Here is a 19,532-nt window from a genome sequence, read left to right on the forward strand (position 1 = left end):
CAGCCATAAAGAACGATAAACTTGAGATGTTTTATAGGTAAATGGATGCAACTTGAGACCATACTCATAGGTAAAATAATTCAGACTCATGTGTTGTCTCCCTGGTTTGAGAAACTGAAAGAGTGAGTTCTAAAATGTACAATAGGTACTGTGAGTTGGGAAGAAATATTTAAAAGGAACTGGGGTGGAGGAGAAAGGAAAGGACAGTAAAAAAGCAGATCAGTTACATTGTTAGTGTCTCTTAGTTCACTGCAAGGGAAGGCTTGTGCTAACATCAGTTGGGAAAAATTTGGGGCTGGAAATTTAGCTCAATGGCAAGAGCACCTTCCTGGCAAGTGCCAGGTCATGTGTTCGATCTTTGGTACCAAAAACAAAAACAAAAAATCTTAATTGGGGAAAATTTTAATGCCTGTCTTTTGAATAACTACAAAGATGACAATATGCAATGTTGTAACTATTGTTATTGTATTACTTTGTCATGAAATTTTGTATTCTCCTTTTTCCATAAAATAAAAAAGTATTTTTCCTGTTGCTAAGAGTGCTTTTTAGATTAGGACCTTGGTTTCTTCCATGTGTATTCATATTTATGTTCCTTACCAGTTCTCTGTTTTTATCCTCTTCTCTCCTTTTCCACTTTTGGACATTCTGCTATTATAGACGCTATACTCAACATCTTTGTACATCTCATCGATTACTTTCGTATGTTAAACTTTTTTTTTGTTCTGGTTTAGGTTTTTGGTGGTTCCTGAGCTTGAGCTCATAGACACGTGTCAGGCAAGCGCTCTACCGCTGAGCTCAGTCCTCAGCTTGCGCACGCACTCCTGTTCTCTCTTTCCCCAGCTCCTTCGCCCCCACCTCCTCTTGCGGCGCCTGCTTTCTTTCTCACCTAAACCGAACAGTTGCTCCACACAATCCAGTTGTCTGAGTTTCTCGTTCATCATATAACATAATTTTTCCTGTTGCTAAGAGCTCTTTTTAGATTAAGGACCTTGGTTTCTTCCACATGTATTCATATTTTTAATATATTAGAGTTAGAGGCTGTCCCACCTTTCATCATGGGTTCAAGGTGCTTTTACTTATTTAACCCTGAAGTGTGGGTCACTTAAAGACACTCTACTGGAGATGCACAAAGTGAGGTCTCAAAGGAGTGCCAGGGGCTGCTGATAAATTATGTCGGGGACAGGATTTAAAATTTGTTTTTCAGGAAGATCACTTTAAAGAAATACAAAAGTTGCAAATGAGCAGAATCAAGAGTGTAAGTGTCCTTAGGAATATTTTGATAATCTTGAAATTTGTTGTGATAAAAATGGAAAGACAAGGTTGTATTTTGCATATTCTGCAAGAGATAGAACCAGAAAGATGGGATGGCAGGAGATTTGGCTAACAGACTATGGGGGGTGGAGGCCTTCTAACGTGAGTCCCAGAGTTTTGATTGTGCTTGACTGGATATACTAACTGTGGTAGAAAATAGAGGCAGAGCTTCAGCGTAGGGGTGATTGAGCTTTGTTCTCTTCAGTTCGCAGTCTTTGCAGCATTTAAGTAGAGACTGGGTGCGCCACAGGACTGGGCACTCTCCCCATCAGCTTCACTGTCCATTACATTACGCTTAGTGTACGTTGCTGTACAGTAACTGGAAGTGCTATTGGGGCATTTATTAACTGCCAGAGCTGTTTCAAGTACTTAACCTTCACAGTGACCCTTTTGAGCAGGTGCTCTTAACACTACCAGGAAATAATTCTTGTAAGGCTGTACAGGTGCTAAATAGTGAATCTGGGCTTTCAGACACCAGTCTTCGGTGTTTGTGGCAGAGCGAGCAGTGCTGTATGTCTGTGGCAGACTGCAGAAGTGCTTCGGTGGTGGACAGCATGGTATGGGAGGCGTAGGAGTTAGCTGGTTCATTCCGAGGAAGCGTGAGCATTTTGGAGTGAGGGGTTGTGAGGTTTTATGCCTTGTCTTTTCAGAAGTCTTTGTCCTGTGCCCATCTGTCTTTCCCTCCTCCTCTTCTCCTCTCCTATCATAGAATGATCTTTTATTAGCCAGCAGTACTTCTGTGAACCACAAGTGTCAGTTCTTCAGATCTCCTGTGAATGGCATGGCTGTGGTTCTCGCCTGTTCATTGTGTTCTTTCTTTGTGGTTAACTTGCCTGGCCTAGGTTCTCTTAGGACTGTGTTTCAAGTATCCCGAGGAATCTTGGCACCTTGGAGTTGAATTTGAGTTCTGTGTTGTGTCTTTGTGTCCTGTTGGTTGTGTATGTCAAAGGGAAGCACCATTAGGACAGATCTTTGACTCTGGGTGCAGGAATCTCAGGGATCTTGTTGGCCATGTGTGCGGCAGACACAGAGCAGCATCTCAGTAGTGCCCCACTGGCAAGGCTTTTCTTGAGAATTCAAATTCTTAACTCATCTTGCAGTTCTCAGTTTATAAAAATCTCCAACATGAAAGACATTTTCAGGGTTGATACACTTGCTTCATGAAAGGCTTTTCTAAAGGTTTTCTCAGTGTGGATTTACAGATAGTCATTTTAAACACTGTGTTTAATACCATGTAGTATGTAATTTTATATAGTGTGACATACATCTTTTTGTAGTTGTAAAGGTTTTCGATATTACTGTTTACCCTAAAACCCATGTTTAAAGAATGATCAGATATGTCAAATGTTAGAAACATAAGAATGTGAATACATCCTTAAACTTTGCTTGTCCTTTCTTAGGAGGAGAGACTTCAGCATGCAAACCTTCATCTGTTCGGCTTGCACCGTCATTTTCATTCCATGCTGCTGGCCTTCAGATGGCTGGACAGATGCCCCATTCACATCAGTACAGTGACCGTCGCCAGCCAAACATAAGTGACCAACAGGTTTCTGCCTTACCGTATTCTGACCAGATTCAGCAACCTCTAACTAACCAGGTAAGGTCATGAAGTATCAGAAGTGGTGTTGAAATGCTAGTTTGTTATTTAAAAATATTAGAGTATTAAATAGGCAAAATACTTTAGCAGGTTTTAGTTTTATACATTACATGCGATTTTGGATTACCACATGGTGTTGTTTTATTTAAAAATTTGTTGATTTTTTTTTCCCCCTGTTTTTACTTTGGATTTCACTCAAGACACTCAAACAATTTTATAGCATAGTTTTGTAGTATAGAGAAGGAAAAATACTATTTTAAAAGAATATTGAACTCAAAGAAAAAGCTTATTTTTATGAAAAGATAAAAACATAGGAAGGTACGATTCTATTACAGCAAACTTACAACAATTTATGTAGTTATTAACTGCCTTAATATACATTGGTAAAAATGCAAATCTTTAAAGGGCAAGTTAAAAAAAATTATACCCATGAACTGTGCTGTTCATTCAGATATTCAGATGGGAGGTCTGCAGTTTTCACAGTAGCTGGGGAAAGATGAACCTGAAGTCTCTCAGGATGCACACAGTCCTAAGAGAACCTAGGCCAGGCAAGTTAACCACAAAGAAAGAAGACAATGAACAGGCGAGAACCACAGCCATGCCATTCACAGGAGATCTGAAGAACTGACACTTGTGGTCCACAGAAGTACTGCTGGCTAATAAAAGATCATTCTATGATAGGGGAGGAGAAGAGGAGGAGGGAAAGACAGATGGGCATCTATTCACATCTCTGTGTTTTAATACTTTCCTGATCAGCTGCACTCACTCCATTGATGATTGGTTTGGGAGAATTTTCTTTACTGGCTATAGTTGGGAGGTAAAGTTTCTCTGCTATATTAAATGTGTGATGCCCACCAAAAATAAATTGTAGATTGCATTAATTATTTTAATATATCAAAGTGCTATAAAAAGTTAAGAAATTTAAAATTATTTCTTATGCTAGATTATTTGAATTGTGTTCTAATTCAATAATGCATTTTAATGAGTAATTGGATACATTTAAGTATTCTAGAGTGTATTATTATGAAGTTTTGTCAGAACTTAGGCCGTCATTTCATTTATAGAATGCATAAAACGTGTGAGTAGCAGTCACAGTTACAGTTTATAAGATGAATAATGGCAAGACTTAAGAATTTGTTTTATATGGTAAAGTGATTTAAAAAGTGAGGTCTGTGTTTGGGAATTGGAACAGTTCGTTCAAATGTTCAAGTTTAGAAAGTATCTAACTGTGTGACTGAAGAAAACTCTTCAAATCCACTTCATAATACTGGCGGAAGACTTATTTGCACTGTTTGCGGAAACAGTCTGTAAGGATTCCTCCCCAGTGTCCAGGAGCAGTCCCACAGACCGCTTGCCTTGGTCCCCCTCCAGCTGCAGGGGCTGAGCTGCCCTTTGTGACTCTCCAGGGCAGGACCTGTGAACCTGTGGACCTGGTGCCAGCTTGGCTTCTCTTGGAAATAGTGATCTCTTGCGCAGCTAACATCTGCCATCTACAGAGAGCTGGGAAAACCCTTACAAGTCATTTACTGTAAGAAGTAATTTAGTTAGCAAAGGATCTATTTTTATATCCAACTTACATGTTGTTTGTCTTTGAGTCATTTAAAATTAGAGATACTTTACTTAGTATTAAAGTTGTAAAGTGTTTTTAATGATTACATGATGTTAGAAGAGACTGCCTTTTAGCTGGAAATGGAAATTTTAAGACCAACCTAGACAGCTTATATGGAACCCAAGCTCAAAATAAAATAAAAAACTATAGGGCAAAGGATATAGCTTAGTGGTAGACCACTTACCTAGCAAGCGAGGGCCTGGGTTCAGTCCCAATTGCCTCTCCCCACAGAAGAAGAAAGAAATGTAAGGAATATAAAAGAGCATGACTAGTAATTGACATGCTGATTTTCTTGGGCTATTTTAGTTTTCACAGTACCTTTTGTAGCTCTTAAATCCTTCTAGTGTCCTGAGTATATGTGATACATGCTTTTCAGTTAATAGCTCTTAAAATAGCAGAAAGAAGGAATGCAGTGTTTTCAACTCCAACATATGTGAAAATGAGGTAAATATAAAATGAATGTAATAGACATTGTTAAACTAGAATACAATTTTTTTTTGTCTTTTTCGTTTTTCTTCGGTACCAGGGATCGAACTCACGACTGCCTGCTTGCAAGGCAGGCGCTTATGCCGCTGAGCTAAATCCCCAGCCCCTAGAATACAATTTTTGAGTAAATTTATTATCTTAAACTATAAAATCTTTTCAGAGAAAAGTTAATGGTGGTTTTAGCTCTTAGCACCTGATCGAAGCTGGAAGAGGCATTCTGCCTCTTTGCTTTGCAGTTTATGTTAAGAAAAAGGCCAAGAGACCGGAACACTGAAGGATTGAGTCAGGTAGCTGAGGCTGCAGGGTGACGTCTCATCTACTTTGCTTTCTGCAGGTTATTCCCCAGAAAATGGTGTAGTACCTGCAGCCTGTGAGCTCCTGGGTCCTCTGAATGCCTTGGCTTTGCCTCAGCTGTAGAAGGGAGGAGGGCAGCTTGCTTTAATTAATTACTGTAGGGTACAGTAAAGAATCGGGGAGTACAGAGACCCTCAAATGCTTCGGCCTGGCCTTGAGCCTTAGCTTAGAAGTATAACTTGGTTTTTTAAAGCTGTTTTACAATTCTAAATCTGTACTTAATGGCAACATAGTATCATAAAACAGACAGTTTGGTTAACATGAAATCGTTGTGAAAATGAAGGAGATACTATTTTGTAGAAATTAATCTGATTTTTTGATTTTGCTTTGTTTTTGGAGCACAAGGTGTTATATGAAGCACTGAAATACACTGATCTGAAGCCACTGCTTTTGTGGACAGAATGTCTATGTTTTATACACACAAGTGCCCCAGCAGAAGTAATTTTTACTGCCTGAAATAGACAGAGTAAGGCAGCAAGAATTAGCTAATCTGCTGGGCCTGGTAGGTGGAGTTGGACCAGTTAAGGCAATGCTGGCCATGTTCTGTGAAGCACCACATGCACGGTACACACTCCTAGCGATTGCGAAGATTTGGTCTTAGAGCTCAGTCATGTGTTGGATGGCAGCTTGTGTCGTCTTCGGAGTGAGCTGAGTTTTCTTTTAGAGGGACTTTATCTGGGGCTCTGACTTAGTCAATTTCATGGGCATAAATACCCCTAAGAGGAAGTGAGGAGCTTACAGCTGAGCTGGTGATAATGACTGCAGGTACTTGGATGCAGTGAATTGTCTTTGAGGATTACCAGAAGCCACAGGGAAGGGAACCCTGCACAGAGAGGCATGACATTTGGTGGCAGCATGATGCTTGAAGAGCAAACCAGAAGTGTGAAAATGCCAGTTGCAGATGTGTGGCTGTGTTTAGAGAGCGTTCATGCCCCTGTTCTGCGTTAGGAAGAAGTGTGCAGTTGAGCCCCTCACTGCCCCAGATGATGATAAAGAGAGCTGCCCGTAGTTTAGGGTCTGTTAAGGGGAAGAGGCAGCTTGTGGTGAGGTTGGGACATTCTTGTGGGTGACACGTTTTCTTTCAGTGATACAGAAATGAGCCCACATTATACCTCTGCTTTGGGACACTGTCTGAGAGGGCAGGCAGGGGCCTGGTGGAGTTAAGAACTGCACCTTTTCAGCACCACCAGCTGGAGGCAGTGGGACTTGGCGGCCGGCTTGCTTTTTGGTGGCATCTAAGTTGCCTCTTACAACCAGGTTTATTTTTATTAGCTTGTCCTGAGGCAGGTCAGGTTTTAGGAGTAATTGAGAAGAAAGTTTTCTCTGAGAAGATGGAGAAGCCCTCCAGACAAACATCCTGTGTGTCTCCTGGGCTTGGGTGTGTCAGAATTAACACTTGGGGTAACTGGGCATGTTTGTTCTAGTGTTTTCATTGGGATCGTGATTCGAGTGTATAATCTCATATAGAGTTCCCTCTTTGTAAAGTAGATACATACAGGTTACAAGAGATGGGATCACATCACTGCAGTATAGTTAAAGTGCTAGTCTTCTCTGTCTATTTAAGGTGATGCCTGATATTGTCATGTTACAGAGGCGGATGCCCCAAACCTTCCGTGATCCATCAACTGCTCCTCTGAGAAAACTTTCTGTTGATTTGATCAAAACATATAAGCATATTAATGAGGTAAGGCTTTTGATTTGTTTTAATAGCATCTATCTTTCAATCAACTGGGAAAAGTGATTTTATGTCTATTTAAATATCCTAAACTTGTTTTCTTAAGATTGTCATATGTAAGATTTTAAAGAAGACTGATAAATGATTTACAGATAGTATACTTACATCTGTGTGAAAAAGATAATAATAATGCAAATAATAAAGTATGTATTTTTGAAGTTACGTTTAATATGCTTAGTTTTCATTTTTTTATAACTTCCTCAATACAAGGAGGAGGAAAATGAGTCTGTAATAAACTCTGTATGTTACACGTTTGTTTAAATGTTTATATATATGTTTCTAGTTTTTCTCTGTATGTCAGGAAGCTTTGAGATACATTAATATCCAGTTATAGACATTTGGTCTAGTTTATTGATATCTCTGTAGCTCTGTGATTTTATTGTCCTCCAGAGGTTTTATGTGTATTCTTTTCTCAATATCCTTCAGTGGTAAGATAACTAAAAACTTTTTGTTATGTTTTGTTTTGTTTTGGTACTGAGGGTCGAACTCAGGATCTTGCACTTGAGCTATATCCCTATTTCTTTTTCTTTGGTAAAAATAATAGGATTTTTTAAAAAACAGAGCTTTGAATTACTTATACTACTTGTGTGTGTGTGTGTTTTGCTGGTACTTTGCATCTTCCTGCAACTAGATTGCTATTTCCTTTTAGCCTCAACTCTAGTAGCTTTATAATTAATTATTAAGTGAACTTTGTAGAAGAGTCTGGCTTGCTTTCCTCTTCCAATAAGAGCCCTACTTTCTGTCACAGTCAAGGCTTATTTATACTCTTTTAGCTTTAGAGCAGTTTATTTAACTGCAGAAAATGTTATACACACTTTTTAGGTGCAAACTTCATAACAATTTGATGTTGCTTAATGGTAGTACTGTTTATATTACTGGCACGAGATAGGATTAACTGAATAAGGAGCATATCTGAGGTCAACTTTGTGTGTTACAAATGATATAACAAACTAGCTGACAGACCGTTTCTTACGGTATATCAATACCTGATAAACTGTTAATAAAGAGTGGTTTTATTGAAGCTTGTTTTTAATATTTTGCCATCTTGAATACTAGCCTTTTTCAGGTATTCTGTGGAATGTAGTTTATAATTCCCTCAAAGCTAGTTACTCGTTACTTGGACATTGCCTTTTTGTTTGTTAATTTTTAAAGTTTTTTTTGGTTTTGTTGTTAAACTACTCTCAAAAGGCAAACAAGGTATAAGAAAAATAACTGGTCTGTGATGAATTACAGTGTTTAGGGCCTTTAGTGAGTGTAGGGTCAGCATAGTGGTGTCCCCTGGGAGTCCCCCTTTTAAATCATTATAGTTACTATGACTTAAACTGGGCACTTTTAATAGAAAAGTTTCTCTGCATTTGAAGTTTCATTTTAAGATCTTAAAAAGTTGGCATGGACTAGGAAGGGGACCTTAAGGAACTTGAAAGGCAATGGAAGTTAATTTTATTTGGTGTTGATTGCATTAGTGTAAATGTTTCTCAGAATTTTGTACATTTAAGAGCTGTGCCATGTGTCCAAGTGGAATGGTGCACGCCTGTAATCCCAGCACTTGAGAGGCTGAGACAGGATGATCACTGAAAGTTTGAGGCCAGCCTGGGCTACATAGTGAGTTCTAGGCCAGACTGAACTATTAAGTGAGAATTGGTCTTAAAAAACAAACTTAGTTCTGTGCCATTTCATTGTAAATAAATTAAACCTTAATTTGACATATAACAGGGCGCCTTCTTAGGCTTTGTGACTAAAATACCTTGGGCCACTCCCAAAGTCACCTGTTTATAAAATGCGCGATACTACAACTAACTAGGCAGTGAATTTCAGTTTAGCCTTTCCCCATTGATTACATGTCAACTGCAGAAGAGTCTTTATTTCATTTTCTGTAGTTATTGAGGGTAAAATTCATTAGTTTCCTACTGGTACTTTTGTTTCATTAATTCTTTTGCTATATGACCCTTGGAACAATGACTTTTAAGGTATGCAGTTAGCACTGTGTATTTTCATTTCAGGTTTACTATGCAAAAAAGAAGCGAAGACACCAGCAGGGCCAGGGAGACGATTCAAGTCATAAGAAGGAGCGGAAGGTTTACAATGATGGTTACGATGACGACAACTATGATTATATTGTAAAGAACGGGGAAAAGTGGATGGATCGTTACGAAATTGACTCCTTGATAGGCAAAGGTTCCTTTGGACAGGTAACTGCATGGAAGATACTGTATTTCGTGAATTAGGACTTCTTTGTAAATCACCCATTTAGATTTTAATTTATATCTCTGAAGATAGTAAACATGTATCGCCATAAAAACTCTCCTGCACTTTTTAAAAACTTGCTTTGGCTGTGACTGATTTTTTACTAACAATGAAGTGATTAGTTTAAATCACTGATAGATAGTATTTCCTTTTTCATGTGGACTTTGGGGGTGTCTACAAAGGATTGTTCATTATGCATGTAAGACAGTTCCCTTTATCTGATCGGCCCTCCTGGAGGAGAAAAGAAGCCCCCTTGAAGGTGGCCCTGCAGGTGTCCATGCTTTTCTGGAGGCCTGAGCCTGTGCCCTGGGTTTCTCCTACCTCTTCAACCATGCAGGACACAAAGGCTCCGGGGTGCACTCTTGCCTCTGTGGGCAGCGGCTCCCGCACGGCTCAAGCTCTGGGAGCAACATCTCCGTCACTTCTGCTCTCCCATTCCCCCATCCTCATGTAAATGCCTGCCCTGTCAGAGCACATGACTGGATCCTGCGACAGTCCTTTGCATCATCGCTCAGCCCAGAAGAGACCTGGGAGCTCTGCCTGCTTCCGGCCCCTCCCACTTTAGAAAAGGTCTCTGACTGTTTTCTGTGCTGTCCCCAGCTAGTAGGCCTTCCTGTCGCAGTGTTTGAGAGCTCTCGTTCCGAGGTGCGGTTCACTGTGGCCCGTCTCCTCTGCCGTACAGTCCTTTGCAGCGGGTTAGGTGTTCGTGATAATCCAAAAGCTTCTTTTGACTTTTGAGTGAGAGAGTAGAACAGAGGTCAGAATGACTCTGAATTGTCTTTTGATTTCTGCTGTTTTTAAGTTAAGAAATCTGTGTGCATGTTTTCTCTGTTCTGCCCTGAGAGAATGCAACACATTTGCCCCTTTCAGCCTGGGAGGAAAACACCACCTGTCAGACGCAGTCATGCTAGGGATGAGAGCAGACCATAAGCCCATAGTGGCGAATCTACGGGACGCTGCCGCAGCAGGGTGTTTGTGTCACTGAAAGCTCCAAGAGGCTCTTCCGAGCTGCCACCAGCCACACATGTATACGCAGGAAGACCCAAGCTATTGAACCGTGTAAATAGATGGGAAGTGTGTTGGAAGAGCTCTGTAACTCTGGCCTGGCTGTACCAGGTTTCTGTGACACGAGTGTGATAAGTGTTGCCTCTGCCCATGTTTCAAAGGAAGCTTTCCTCGATTTATAATCTTGTTTTTTGTGAACAAGGGCTTTCTCGGTACTCAGGGAGTGACAAGTAGATTCTGCTGGTCTGTCAACATTTCTTGGGCCGAGTTCTTCCTAACCAGGGCTGTGAACATACCACACTGGAAGTTAGTACAGAGCTTGCTGGCTCCACCTAGAAAAGTACAGCAGCACTTGGACAGTACCTCTCAGGAAGATGTTTTTCTAACTTTGTGACACCGCCCTTGAAAGTTGTGTCCATACAGCAGTTTATATACTTTTATATAATTATTTATATACTTTTTAGTCTTTTGAGGCAGGGTCTTGCTGTGTAGTTCAGGCTGGCTTTGAACTCATTGTGTAGTTCAGGCAGGTCTCGAACTTGTAGCAATCCTCCTGTCTCAGCCTCCCATGTGCTGGGATTACAGGCGTGTGCCAGAATGCCTGGCCAAGTGAATTGCTTTTATATTAAGAAAAAAGTAGTTTTTGGTAAGAAAGGCTTAAAAAAAATCAAAGTGCTTGTAAGGAGTCATAATTTTACATCTGATTGAGAGAAGCAGTCTAATTTTGTAAATATTTAGAAATACTGTCATAAGAATACAAAAGTTCACTTAAAAAGACTCAAAAATTTAATAAAATGGACGATATATTGAGTGGATTATGGTCTTTTATATTTAGGAAGGTCAGAAAAATAGACTTAACAAGCATTACGTAGATGTACAATTGGAAAGAATTATAAACTGTTAAGAAATTGTCATGATTAAGAAATGGAGAATTACTTACCTCTCTTCGCTTTTAGGTTGTGAAAGCATATGATCGGGTGGAGCAAGAATGGGTTGCCATTAAAATCATAAAAAATAAGAAGGCGTTTCTGAATCAAGCCCAGATAGAAGTGCGACTTCTTGAGCTCATGAACAAACATGACACGGAAATGAAATACTACATAGGTAAGTAAACAGTGTGGTGTGTCTGCTCTACACCAGAAATTTGAATCAGTGGTTATTTTTGTACCAAGATACGTTGATTTTTATATTAAAGTGATTGATTCAGCTTTTATTTCTCTTGCCAGGCATGGGTTTCTATGCTACCTAATCTGAAATCTTTGGGAACAGCGCATTCCAGATAGTATATAATGTAAAAACAAACAGCAGTGTCTTTTTTTTTTTTTTTTTTTTTAATGCAACAGGCTGGTGCCATTTGTGTGTTGTAGTGTTGTTTGTTGGTCCCCAGAGTTGTCCTTGTGGTAACGTTAGCCATTTCAAGTGTCGTTCAGAAACTGATATGAGCTAACACCCAGTTAGTGTCTGTGTCTGCGTCTGCGGCTGTGTCTGGAACGCCTGAGCCAGTGTCTCTCCTGCTCCTGGGCTGCTGCTCAGCTCAGCAGCAGGAGAAGCAGTTGGATTTACTGCAGCAGAAGTGAGAGCAGCCACTCTGTAGTCCCCTCCTGTTCCCCTCCCTGTGCCTTCCTTCTGTCATCCGTGATGGTCACAGCAGCCCCCCAAGGAAGTGTGGAACCTTTACATCATAAATGGTGCATATAAGAAGTGACATCTAGGTTCACGGAACTGGAGCTCAGATCTGAACCTGCATTTGTTGAGTAGTCTGCCTCACTTTCAAACCTGTATATCATTGTCACCTTCATTGTTTCAGTCTTCTTTCTGCAAACTAAATCAGAGGACAGAGAATTAAGAAAATAGTGTCGTCTATGGCTATTTGATACATGGGCAAAGCACCTTCTGATTAAATCATATTTACTACTATTTTTATTTGTTCAGAAATGTTGACTTGATGAACATAAGATAAAATTTTAGGTCCTTTAAAAACAGGGAATTGGAAAATGTAGTGTCCTTAATAAAGCTTTATTTAAAAGTGGTGCCATTTTAAAATGGATTCATATTCTTCTTTTTCTTTCTTTTTTTGGTATTGGGGATTAAACTCATGACCTCGCGCTTGCCAAGCAGGCACTTACGCCACTGAGCTAACCCGGCCCCTACCATTTTAAAATGGACATGGTAAACGATTATGGTTCTGTAGTTCCCTGAAAGTGGTAGGAATAAGTAACGATGGTAAATGGTGTAAGATTGAGATAATTCAGATTATGTGCATTTATTCTCCTTTGTTCCAAGAAAAATGAACTTGTGCTATTAGACTTTCTTCCTTGGAGCCGGGCATGGTGGCACCTGCCTGCAGTTCCAGTACTAGGGAGGCTGAAGCAGGAGGATGGCCAGGAGTTCAAGGGCTACACAGTGAGTCCAAGCCAGCCTGAACTCACTGTGAGAGACTGTCAGAGAGCGAGCCCAGCCTTAATAGGCAGAGTTGAGGAGCGAACACTTGTGAGTATGTACTTCCTATATGCCAGTCATGTTTCCTCCAGCAAGGCAGAATTAACAGGGTCCCACCAGCTTGAACCACCCATGACTATGCCATAGGGTGGCCCACACCCCTGCCGTGGAAGTGTTACAGTCATGCTTGGGACAGCTGTTCATGTACCATCGGTGGCTTGTGCTGCCTGGCTGCAAAGCATACAAATTAGAGCTCTGCCATAGATGTTGTCAAAAGCAGCACTCTAATGTTATAGACAGTCTCTACTGCTTAAGCGCTCAGAAGACAACCCAGTGTAAGGAAGAAGGGTAAAGGCCTGTCTGTAGGTCCCTTTATAAATTAGCCCCTCAGAGTGTCCCTTGAACGCAGCTGGAATCGTCTGCACTGTTACCTCACAATGTGCAGCAAAGTCGGTGTTGGATGGGTGTCAGGTATCCACAGAGAAGTGAAGGAAAGTGCTGGCAGACTGTTTTGTTTCGAATAAACTGATTGTAATGACCATTTCAGTAATCATGTTAGTCATTACAAATACTCTCTTGGGAAAGGTAGTTTTCTTTAAAGTTCTGATTTGGGAAGATGGCAAATGTCTTATTTTCTTGTTGCTGGGACAACATGTCAGACATCCGTAACTTAAAGGAAGAGAGGTTTGTTTCCACTCATGTTTTCAGTCTGTGGTTGGAGAGTTGTAGCGGAGGAGAGCTGCTCACATCATGGAAGAAGGGGCAAGCCAGAGCAGAAGAGATATGCACCTTTCCCTACCCTTCTTGGCTCCCAGTGCCTGCCCTATGAATGAACCACCCCATGATCCAGTCATCTTCCAGAAACCCCCTTTGAACCCCCGAGGCTTCTGAGCGACATTCCAGGTCTCAGCTATAATAGTGAATATAAAGTGTTTAAAAAAACAGGAGGCTCTGTTTTTAAAACATCAGAAAAAGAACTTGTGTTTTGAAATATACGTTAGAATATTGTTACATTGAGTCATTCTACTATGCTGTAGAAAATTGGAGCTTACTTCTCCTAATCAAGATTTAGTATCCATTTGATGAACCTTTCCTCATCCTCCCTTCCCACTGCTCTCTCCTTCATAGTGTGTCTTATTGGGGTTCTTTGGAAGTGCCAGATACCTAGGTTATTTGGTATAATCTAATTAAAGCAAAATTCAAGGTAGGTCTGGAACTAACAGTTTAGGCTTCACCAGCCTCTCTGTTCTTCCGAGTTGGCTTTAAAAGACTGAACAAACGTGCCTGTTTGAGCTTTCTGTAACAATGTTTTAGTGCTCTGTACATTGCAGGTACTCAGTAATGAGGGATCAGTTACAAGATCAAGGGGAAATGGTAGACCTTTCATTGGGAGACCATTCCAGTTACAGAGCTGCTTAAAGGAATCTTCACAATCACATTAGAACTCTGACATCAGATATCCTTTGCATTGCTTTTGTGGCTACTGCTTAGCTTCAACTAAAAACAAAAACCCATGCATGGGTCATGTTTGTGAGGTATCATGAAGCTGTTTTTACTTCTAAACCTGTGAGTTAGAATGACTAAGAGGAGATACTATACATTTTAAAGTAACCTTTAAGGACTTTTTATTACTTGTAGGGTCAAATAGTGCAGTAGGCTCTTTTATAAGCCATGTAGAATTTCCTTTGTGTTACTTAACCCCAACTTTAGACTGTGTCACGAGTGATCTAAAAAAGACCAAAAAAAAAAGAAAAAGACAAGTTGTCCAGGACTAGCACCAGGAAAATAGCATATGTGAGGTCTGGAGAAAGTGCTGTGGGCAGACCTGATTGTGATTCTAAAGGGCTGAGTGAAGGTGGATGGGTTCTGCCATTCTGGTTGAGTTTCAGGGCCCAGGCCTGGGTTTGTAGGCAGTGCAGCGCGAGTTAGGGTGAGTGACTGCTGTGATGCCGAGTCACCGTTAACACTTAGGTACAGCCTTCAAGGCTTTGAGATGTGGGCACTCAGCTGCTCTCAGAGGGTCAGCAGTGGCAGCAGCTCATAGATTCTGTATCATTTTGCCGTTTGTGGGCCTACTCATCGGCTGTCCTTGTGATTTTTTATTTTGAAGTTGTCAAAAACCTTCAGCCTGGCACAGAATTTCCCTTCCATCAGTTTGATGAACTTAGTAATCAAGTCCCTTGATCATAGGATTCTGAGTACCTTAGAACACCCGATTTCGAAACACTTGCTAAACAAAAACTAAAATTTGAAAAACAAAAAATAAAATTACGTTGTACTTTGACAGTTGTTACAGAACATTGTTAGTAAACACAAATTATGTATTGATTCATCAAAGCCAGTGCATTGGGATGTCAAGTAAGTATATGAACTGAGGCTTGTGTATGTACAAGTTGTGGGGTGGGGCTCCCAGGGAGTGAAAAATGTTTTATATAAACCATGATCAAGTTGCTGAGGCATCTTCACTCCTGTTTTGTATATTGGCTTTTTGTATTTTCATTCCTGACTTAAAAGTTTTTTTCTAGAAGTAAGACATTTTGGTGGTATTGTTTCTTGACAGCCCATTTAATTCATCAGGAGAGCACTTTAAATATTCTTAACTAATCTGAAAATGTATCTTTAGGATCAGAGATATAAGGTCAGTGGCATAAGCGCCCACCTGGCAAGTGCAAGGTCCTGAGTTTGATTTCTGGCACCAAAAAAAAAGTGATTTTTAAATCCTGCAGAATGCTGATCTTCACACCTCAGTATTTCACTTAATACTTGGCATTGTAATATTACAGGTTGTGTGACAGTATGTTTGTGTGTGTGTGTGTTCTCCTCTTCCTGGCATGTGTAATTTAAAGTAAAACTTTCCTCTTTCAGTGCATTTGAAACGCCACTTTATGTTTCGAAACCATCTCTGTTTGGTGTTTGAAATGCTGTCCTACAACCTCTATGACCTGTTGAGGAACACCAATTTCCGGGGGGTCTCTTTGAACCTGACAAGGAAGTTCGCGCAGCAGATGTGCACTGCACTGCTTTTCCTGGCGACTCCAGAGTTGAGTATTATTCACTGTGACCTGAAACCTGAGAACATCCTCCTCTGCAACCCCAAACGAAGCGCCATCAAGATCGTTGACTTCGGCAGTTCTTGTCAGCTGGGGCAGAGGGTAAGTGTGTTTCAGGAATTGTGAGTGAAGATAGAATTAGATAGACAAGTAGATACTTCAAATGAAAATACAGTTAACTTATTTGCAAAAATAGTACATAATTACAAAGATTAATGAAACAAAACAAACAGAACCTTTAACTGAAAACGCACAGCCTGTTTATCCACACACACCTCTCCACTGACTTCCCCAAAGGTAATGCATCCCCCCGCCCCAGTATATTACAAAAAAATTTCATATAGACAGTGTTGTACAGTCTTCTTGACAATTTGCTACAGTCTGTTTACCAGTAAGTAGATAATTTCAAATGTTCCTAATACAGTGTGTAAGATTTGAAGACTGTTATAGGATAGTTGTTTATCTCTAAAATGTACATTACCTGCATCACCTTGCTGTGATATCTATTTAAAATCCAGAAGCAATATTTGAATTAGAAGATACTGAATTTTCAGAGTGGATATATTTAAATTCATATACATTCTAAAACATAAGCAAGAATAAGAGATAAAAGAATTAGATACCAGGTGATTTGTATGGGTATTTCCCAGATAGAGACTTTCATATGAAGTTTGGGAGATTGCAGTATTGGAGCTTAAATCCTTGCTATGAAATATTTTCTGCCTCATAGCAAGATAAATGTTTTTTTCTGAAGAGCTTGTAGTTTAAAACCAGTGCAGTGATTTCTGTAGTAGTCGTGGTATTGTCATGTAGTGTTACAGAGCTGATGGACAGACTTGTGTTAACAAATAAGTTAAGTCTTACTCTCCCTCTCACAAATTAGAATTTGTGTAAGGCCTGGCACATGTCCAAACTGGCTTTCCTCACGCTGTTGAAAACACATGTATCCATAGTGATAAAAGTTTAGCTGATTGAGGAGAGCGTATCTCTTTTATCATTCTGTTGAGCATTATGAAACTACTCTATATAAAATAGAAGTTACAGGCAGTTTTCCTTTTCAAAGGAATTAAGATCACATTTGATAACATTGTATTTATTTTATACATTGTTCTATTTATGTCAAAGTATTAAAACTATTTTTTAAAGAAGTCTAACATTTGTGTTACTATTCCATAGTAGCTTTTCCATTGTTTTCTAAACTTCCTGTCTTGTCCAGATTTTAAATAGTAGGTTAATTTGCTTGTGAAAGTTGATAGCCAGTTCACAGGATTGTCTCTTTGGGATGTTTTGCAAGGTAGTTATAGTAGGGAAGCTATGCATTACTGGAAAAAAAACTTTTTAAATTGAACTAAGCAGGAAAGTTAGTTTCAGATGCCTCTGAGCAATCATCAGATATTCAGTAGGTAGTGAATGAAAATGCATCCTCACCTTGAGGATAATTTCGGACTTTGAAATTTTTTCCCCCTATTTAAAACAAATTACGTATTCTGTCCAATATCAAATACTGTTATGTCTGTCCAGCAAAACTGAGATGACTGACTGTCCCTTTAGCTAGTACATTTTTAATAGTCACATGTGTTGATACCGCAGGGCAGGCCATTTCCACAATGAATGCCGGTGGCTTTACCCCCAAGTCTGTTGAGTCAGAACCAGAAGGTAGCAGCGCTAGTACATGTTAGGGCCGGGTTCCTTCGGTGATTTTGAGGCACAGTCTTGTAGATAACAAAGCCATTACTGCTTTAACTAGATGGGATGTGTAGATCGCAGTTTCCTTTGTAAACTGCGAAATGATACTTTCTGCTTAATATTTTAGTATTGACCTATAAAAACTTGGAAATGCCTACAGGTGAACATTGGTTAACTGAAATGCTTGGGACCAGAGGTGTTTTAGATTTCATAGTTTTTTTGAACTGTGGAATATCTGCATAGATGTTGACAGTTGAGTATCCCTATCCAAAGCTAAAAACCTGAAACCCTCTGAAATGCAAAACTTTTTACATGCCATGCTTTAGGTTTTGGAGCATTGTAGACTTGGAATTTTTGGATTGAGGTGTTTAGCTTATAGTTTTTTCCAGTTACTTTGAGTTACTAGGCTTTCTCCTAATGCCATAAGGTTGGATTCACCTGCCTGTATTTTGAAAGATTAGTTTAGTTTTTGGTGAGAATCTCAGATTTCATGAGTGGCTGCCTGGTTTGGTTGTTAAGTTAGAAATTTTACTTAGAAGAATTTCCTTGCTCGTTTAATAAAAGTTCACTTAAAAGATTTTTGGATATCGGTTTATAGTGAATATGTGAATTGAGTTGGTATCTGAAGGCATTCTCAGGTTACTTCATTTTAGATGTCTTTTTCAGGGATTTTTTTTCCCCTGAAAATCTTTAATTGAGGTGAAAAGAGCAAGGTAGAAATGATTAATCAGAAACCGCTCCCAACTGCATCTGTACATAGCAGCATTTCTAGGATTCACTTCTGAGACAGTGGAGTACAAATGTCTAAGTTTTAAGTTTCAGGTACTTATTTTTTGACTCTAAATTCTGAAAATAAATTCTTTTAGGTTAATTCAAGTATGTTAGGTGTTAATGGTAAACCAAGTCCCATCCTTAGTAGGAAGGAATAAAGTTACTCTAATTTTTTCCTACTAAAACATACATTTCCAGTAAGGATCGGACTACATGAAAAGCCCTAGAGTTTTACATATGAGGGGTGATAGAGTGAGCGTTTCAGGTTTAAAATGTCTTAGAGTAAAAGGTGCACTGTTGTGAATGCCCCTCACAGTATTTCTCCTTGCCTCGAGCACACTTTCCCCATCGCTCTTGCCACCTTCTAAAGCAGTTCCAGAACCCCGCTTTCCTCTCTGAGGTCTGATCAGAATACGGTGAATCTGCCCCCGTGTGCCACCCAGCAGGCAGGCAGCTGTGGAAACGGAACGCTGTGTCCTGATTCCCCGACTCACCGATCCGGCGCAAGTGACTTCTGGCCCTTTCCTAAAGTCAGAATGACCAGGAAAGGTCAATATTTTGAATTGATTCAAGGCATTGAGGCAGCGTAACTAAACCGCGTAACTAAAGACACCCATGAAAGAGGACTTCAGAGCTGCTTCAGAAGGTGGAAGGACAATAGGAGAAGTATGTTGGAGGGAGTGTTTGAGATGCACAGTGACAATGTGTCTTTTGCTCTGTTTTTATGTAAACGCTTTTTCCATCACACCTTGTGTTTTTATATTCCATGTTCATATTATAACTGTTATTTGTAGTCAAGTATTGAAATTTTCTATTAATGTGAGATTGATGTTCTTAATCCAGTGTTTACTATAACTGTAAACTAAATTTACATTGAATTAATGCTGTTTTAAACTATTTTTCAGATATACCAGTATATCCAGAGTCGCTTTTATCGGTCTCCAGAGGTGCTATTGGGAATGCCTTATGATCTTGCTATCGACATGTGGTCCCTTGGGTGTATTTTGGTTGAAATGCACACTGGAGAACCTCTGTTTAGTGGTGCCAATGAGGTATATGATGTTTTGATTCTGTTTTCTTCCATAGCTGTGCAATCTGAAGGTTTTTTCCCAGGGGAAGATGTTGATTTACCAGATTAGACACTCACATGTGAAGTCACTTTTGAACTTCTTTTATATTCATTTTTTTTGTGTTTGTTAGTTGCTGTAGAATGGCGAAGTTAAAATAATGAGGTGGTCATTAAGG

At 39.8% G+C, this 19,532-nt stretch overlaps 1 protein-coding gene across 8 annotated transcripts in view; it reads left to right on the forward strand.

Annotated features, from left to right (window-relative positions):
- Window positions 1–19,532, forward strand: part of Dyrk1a (dual specificity tyrosine phosphorylation regulated kinase 1A) — a 128,456-nt gene that overhangs the window by 89,776 nt on the left and 19,148 nt on the right. For 7 of the 8 annotated variants that reach the window (XM_013146115.3, XM_063224506.1, XM_063224504.1 and 4 more), the window contains 6 exons: window positions 2,712–2,908; window positions 6,922–7,041; window positions 9,093–9,281; window positions 11,298–11,445; window positions 15,646–15,932; window positions 19,193–19,339. In XM_013146115.3, the coding sequence (XP_013001569.1) occupies window positions 2,712–2,908; window positions 6,922–7,041; window positions 9,093–9,281; window positions 11,298–11,445; window positions 15,646–15,932; window positions 19,193–19,339 (1,088 nt within the window). The remainder of the gene's footprint in view (window positions 1–2,711; window positions 2,909–6,921; window positions 7,042–9,092; window positions 9,282–11,297; window positions 11,446–15,645; window positions 15,933–19,192; window positions 19,340–19,532) is intronic. The other variant, XM_063224508.1, reaches the window with a different exon arrangement.

Source organism: Cavia porcellus, unplaced genomic scaffold (assembly GCF_034190915.1).
Source record: "Cavia porcellus strain 051 isolate PalLab524CR breed Dunkin Hartley unplaced genomic scaffold, mCavPor4.1 scaffold_15, whole genome shotgun sequence".
Lineage (NCBI taxonomy): Eukaryota > Metazoa > Chordata > Mammalia > Rodentia > Caviidae > Cavia > Cavia porcellus.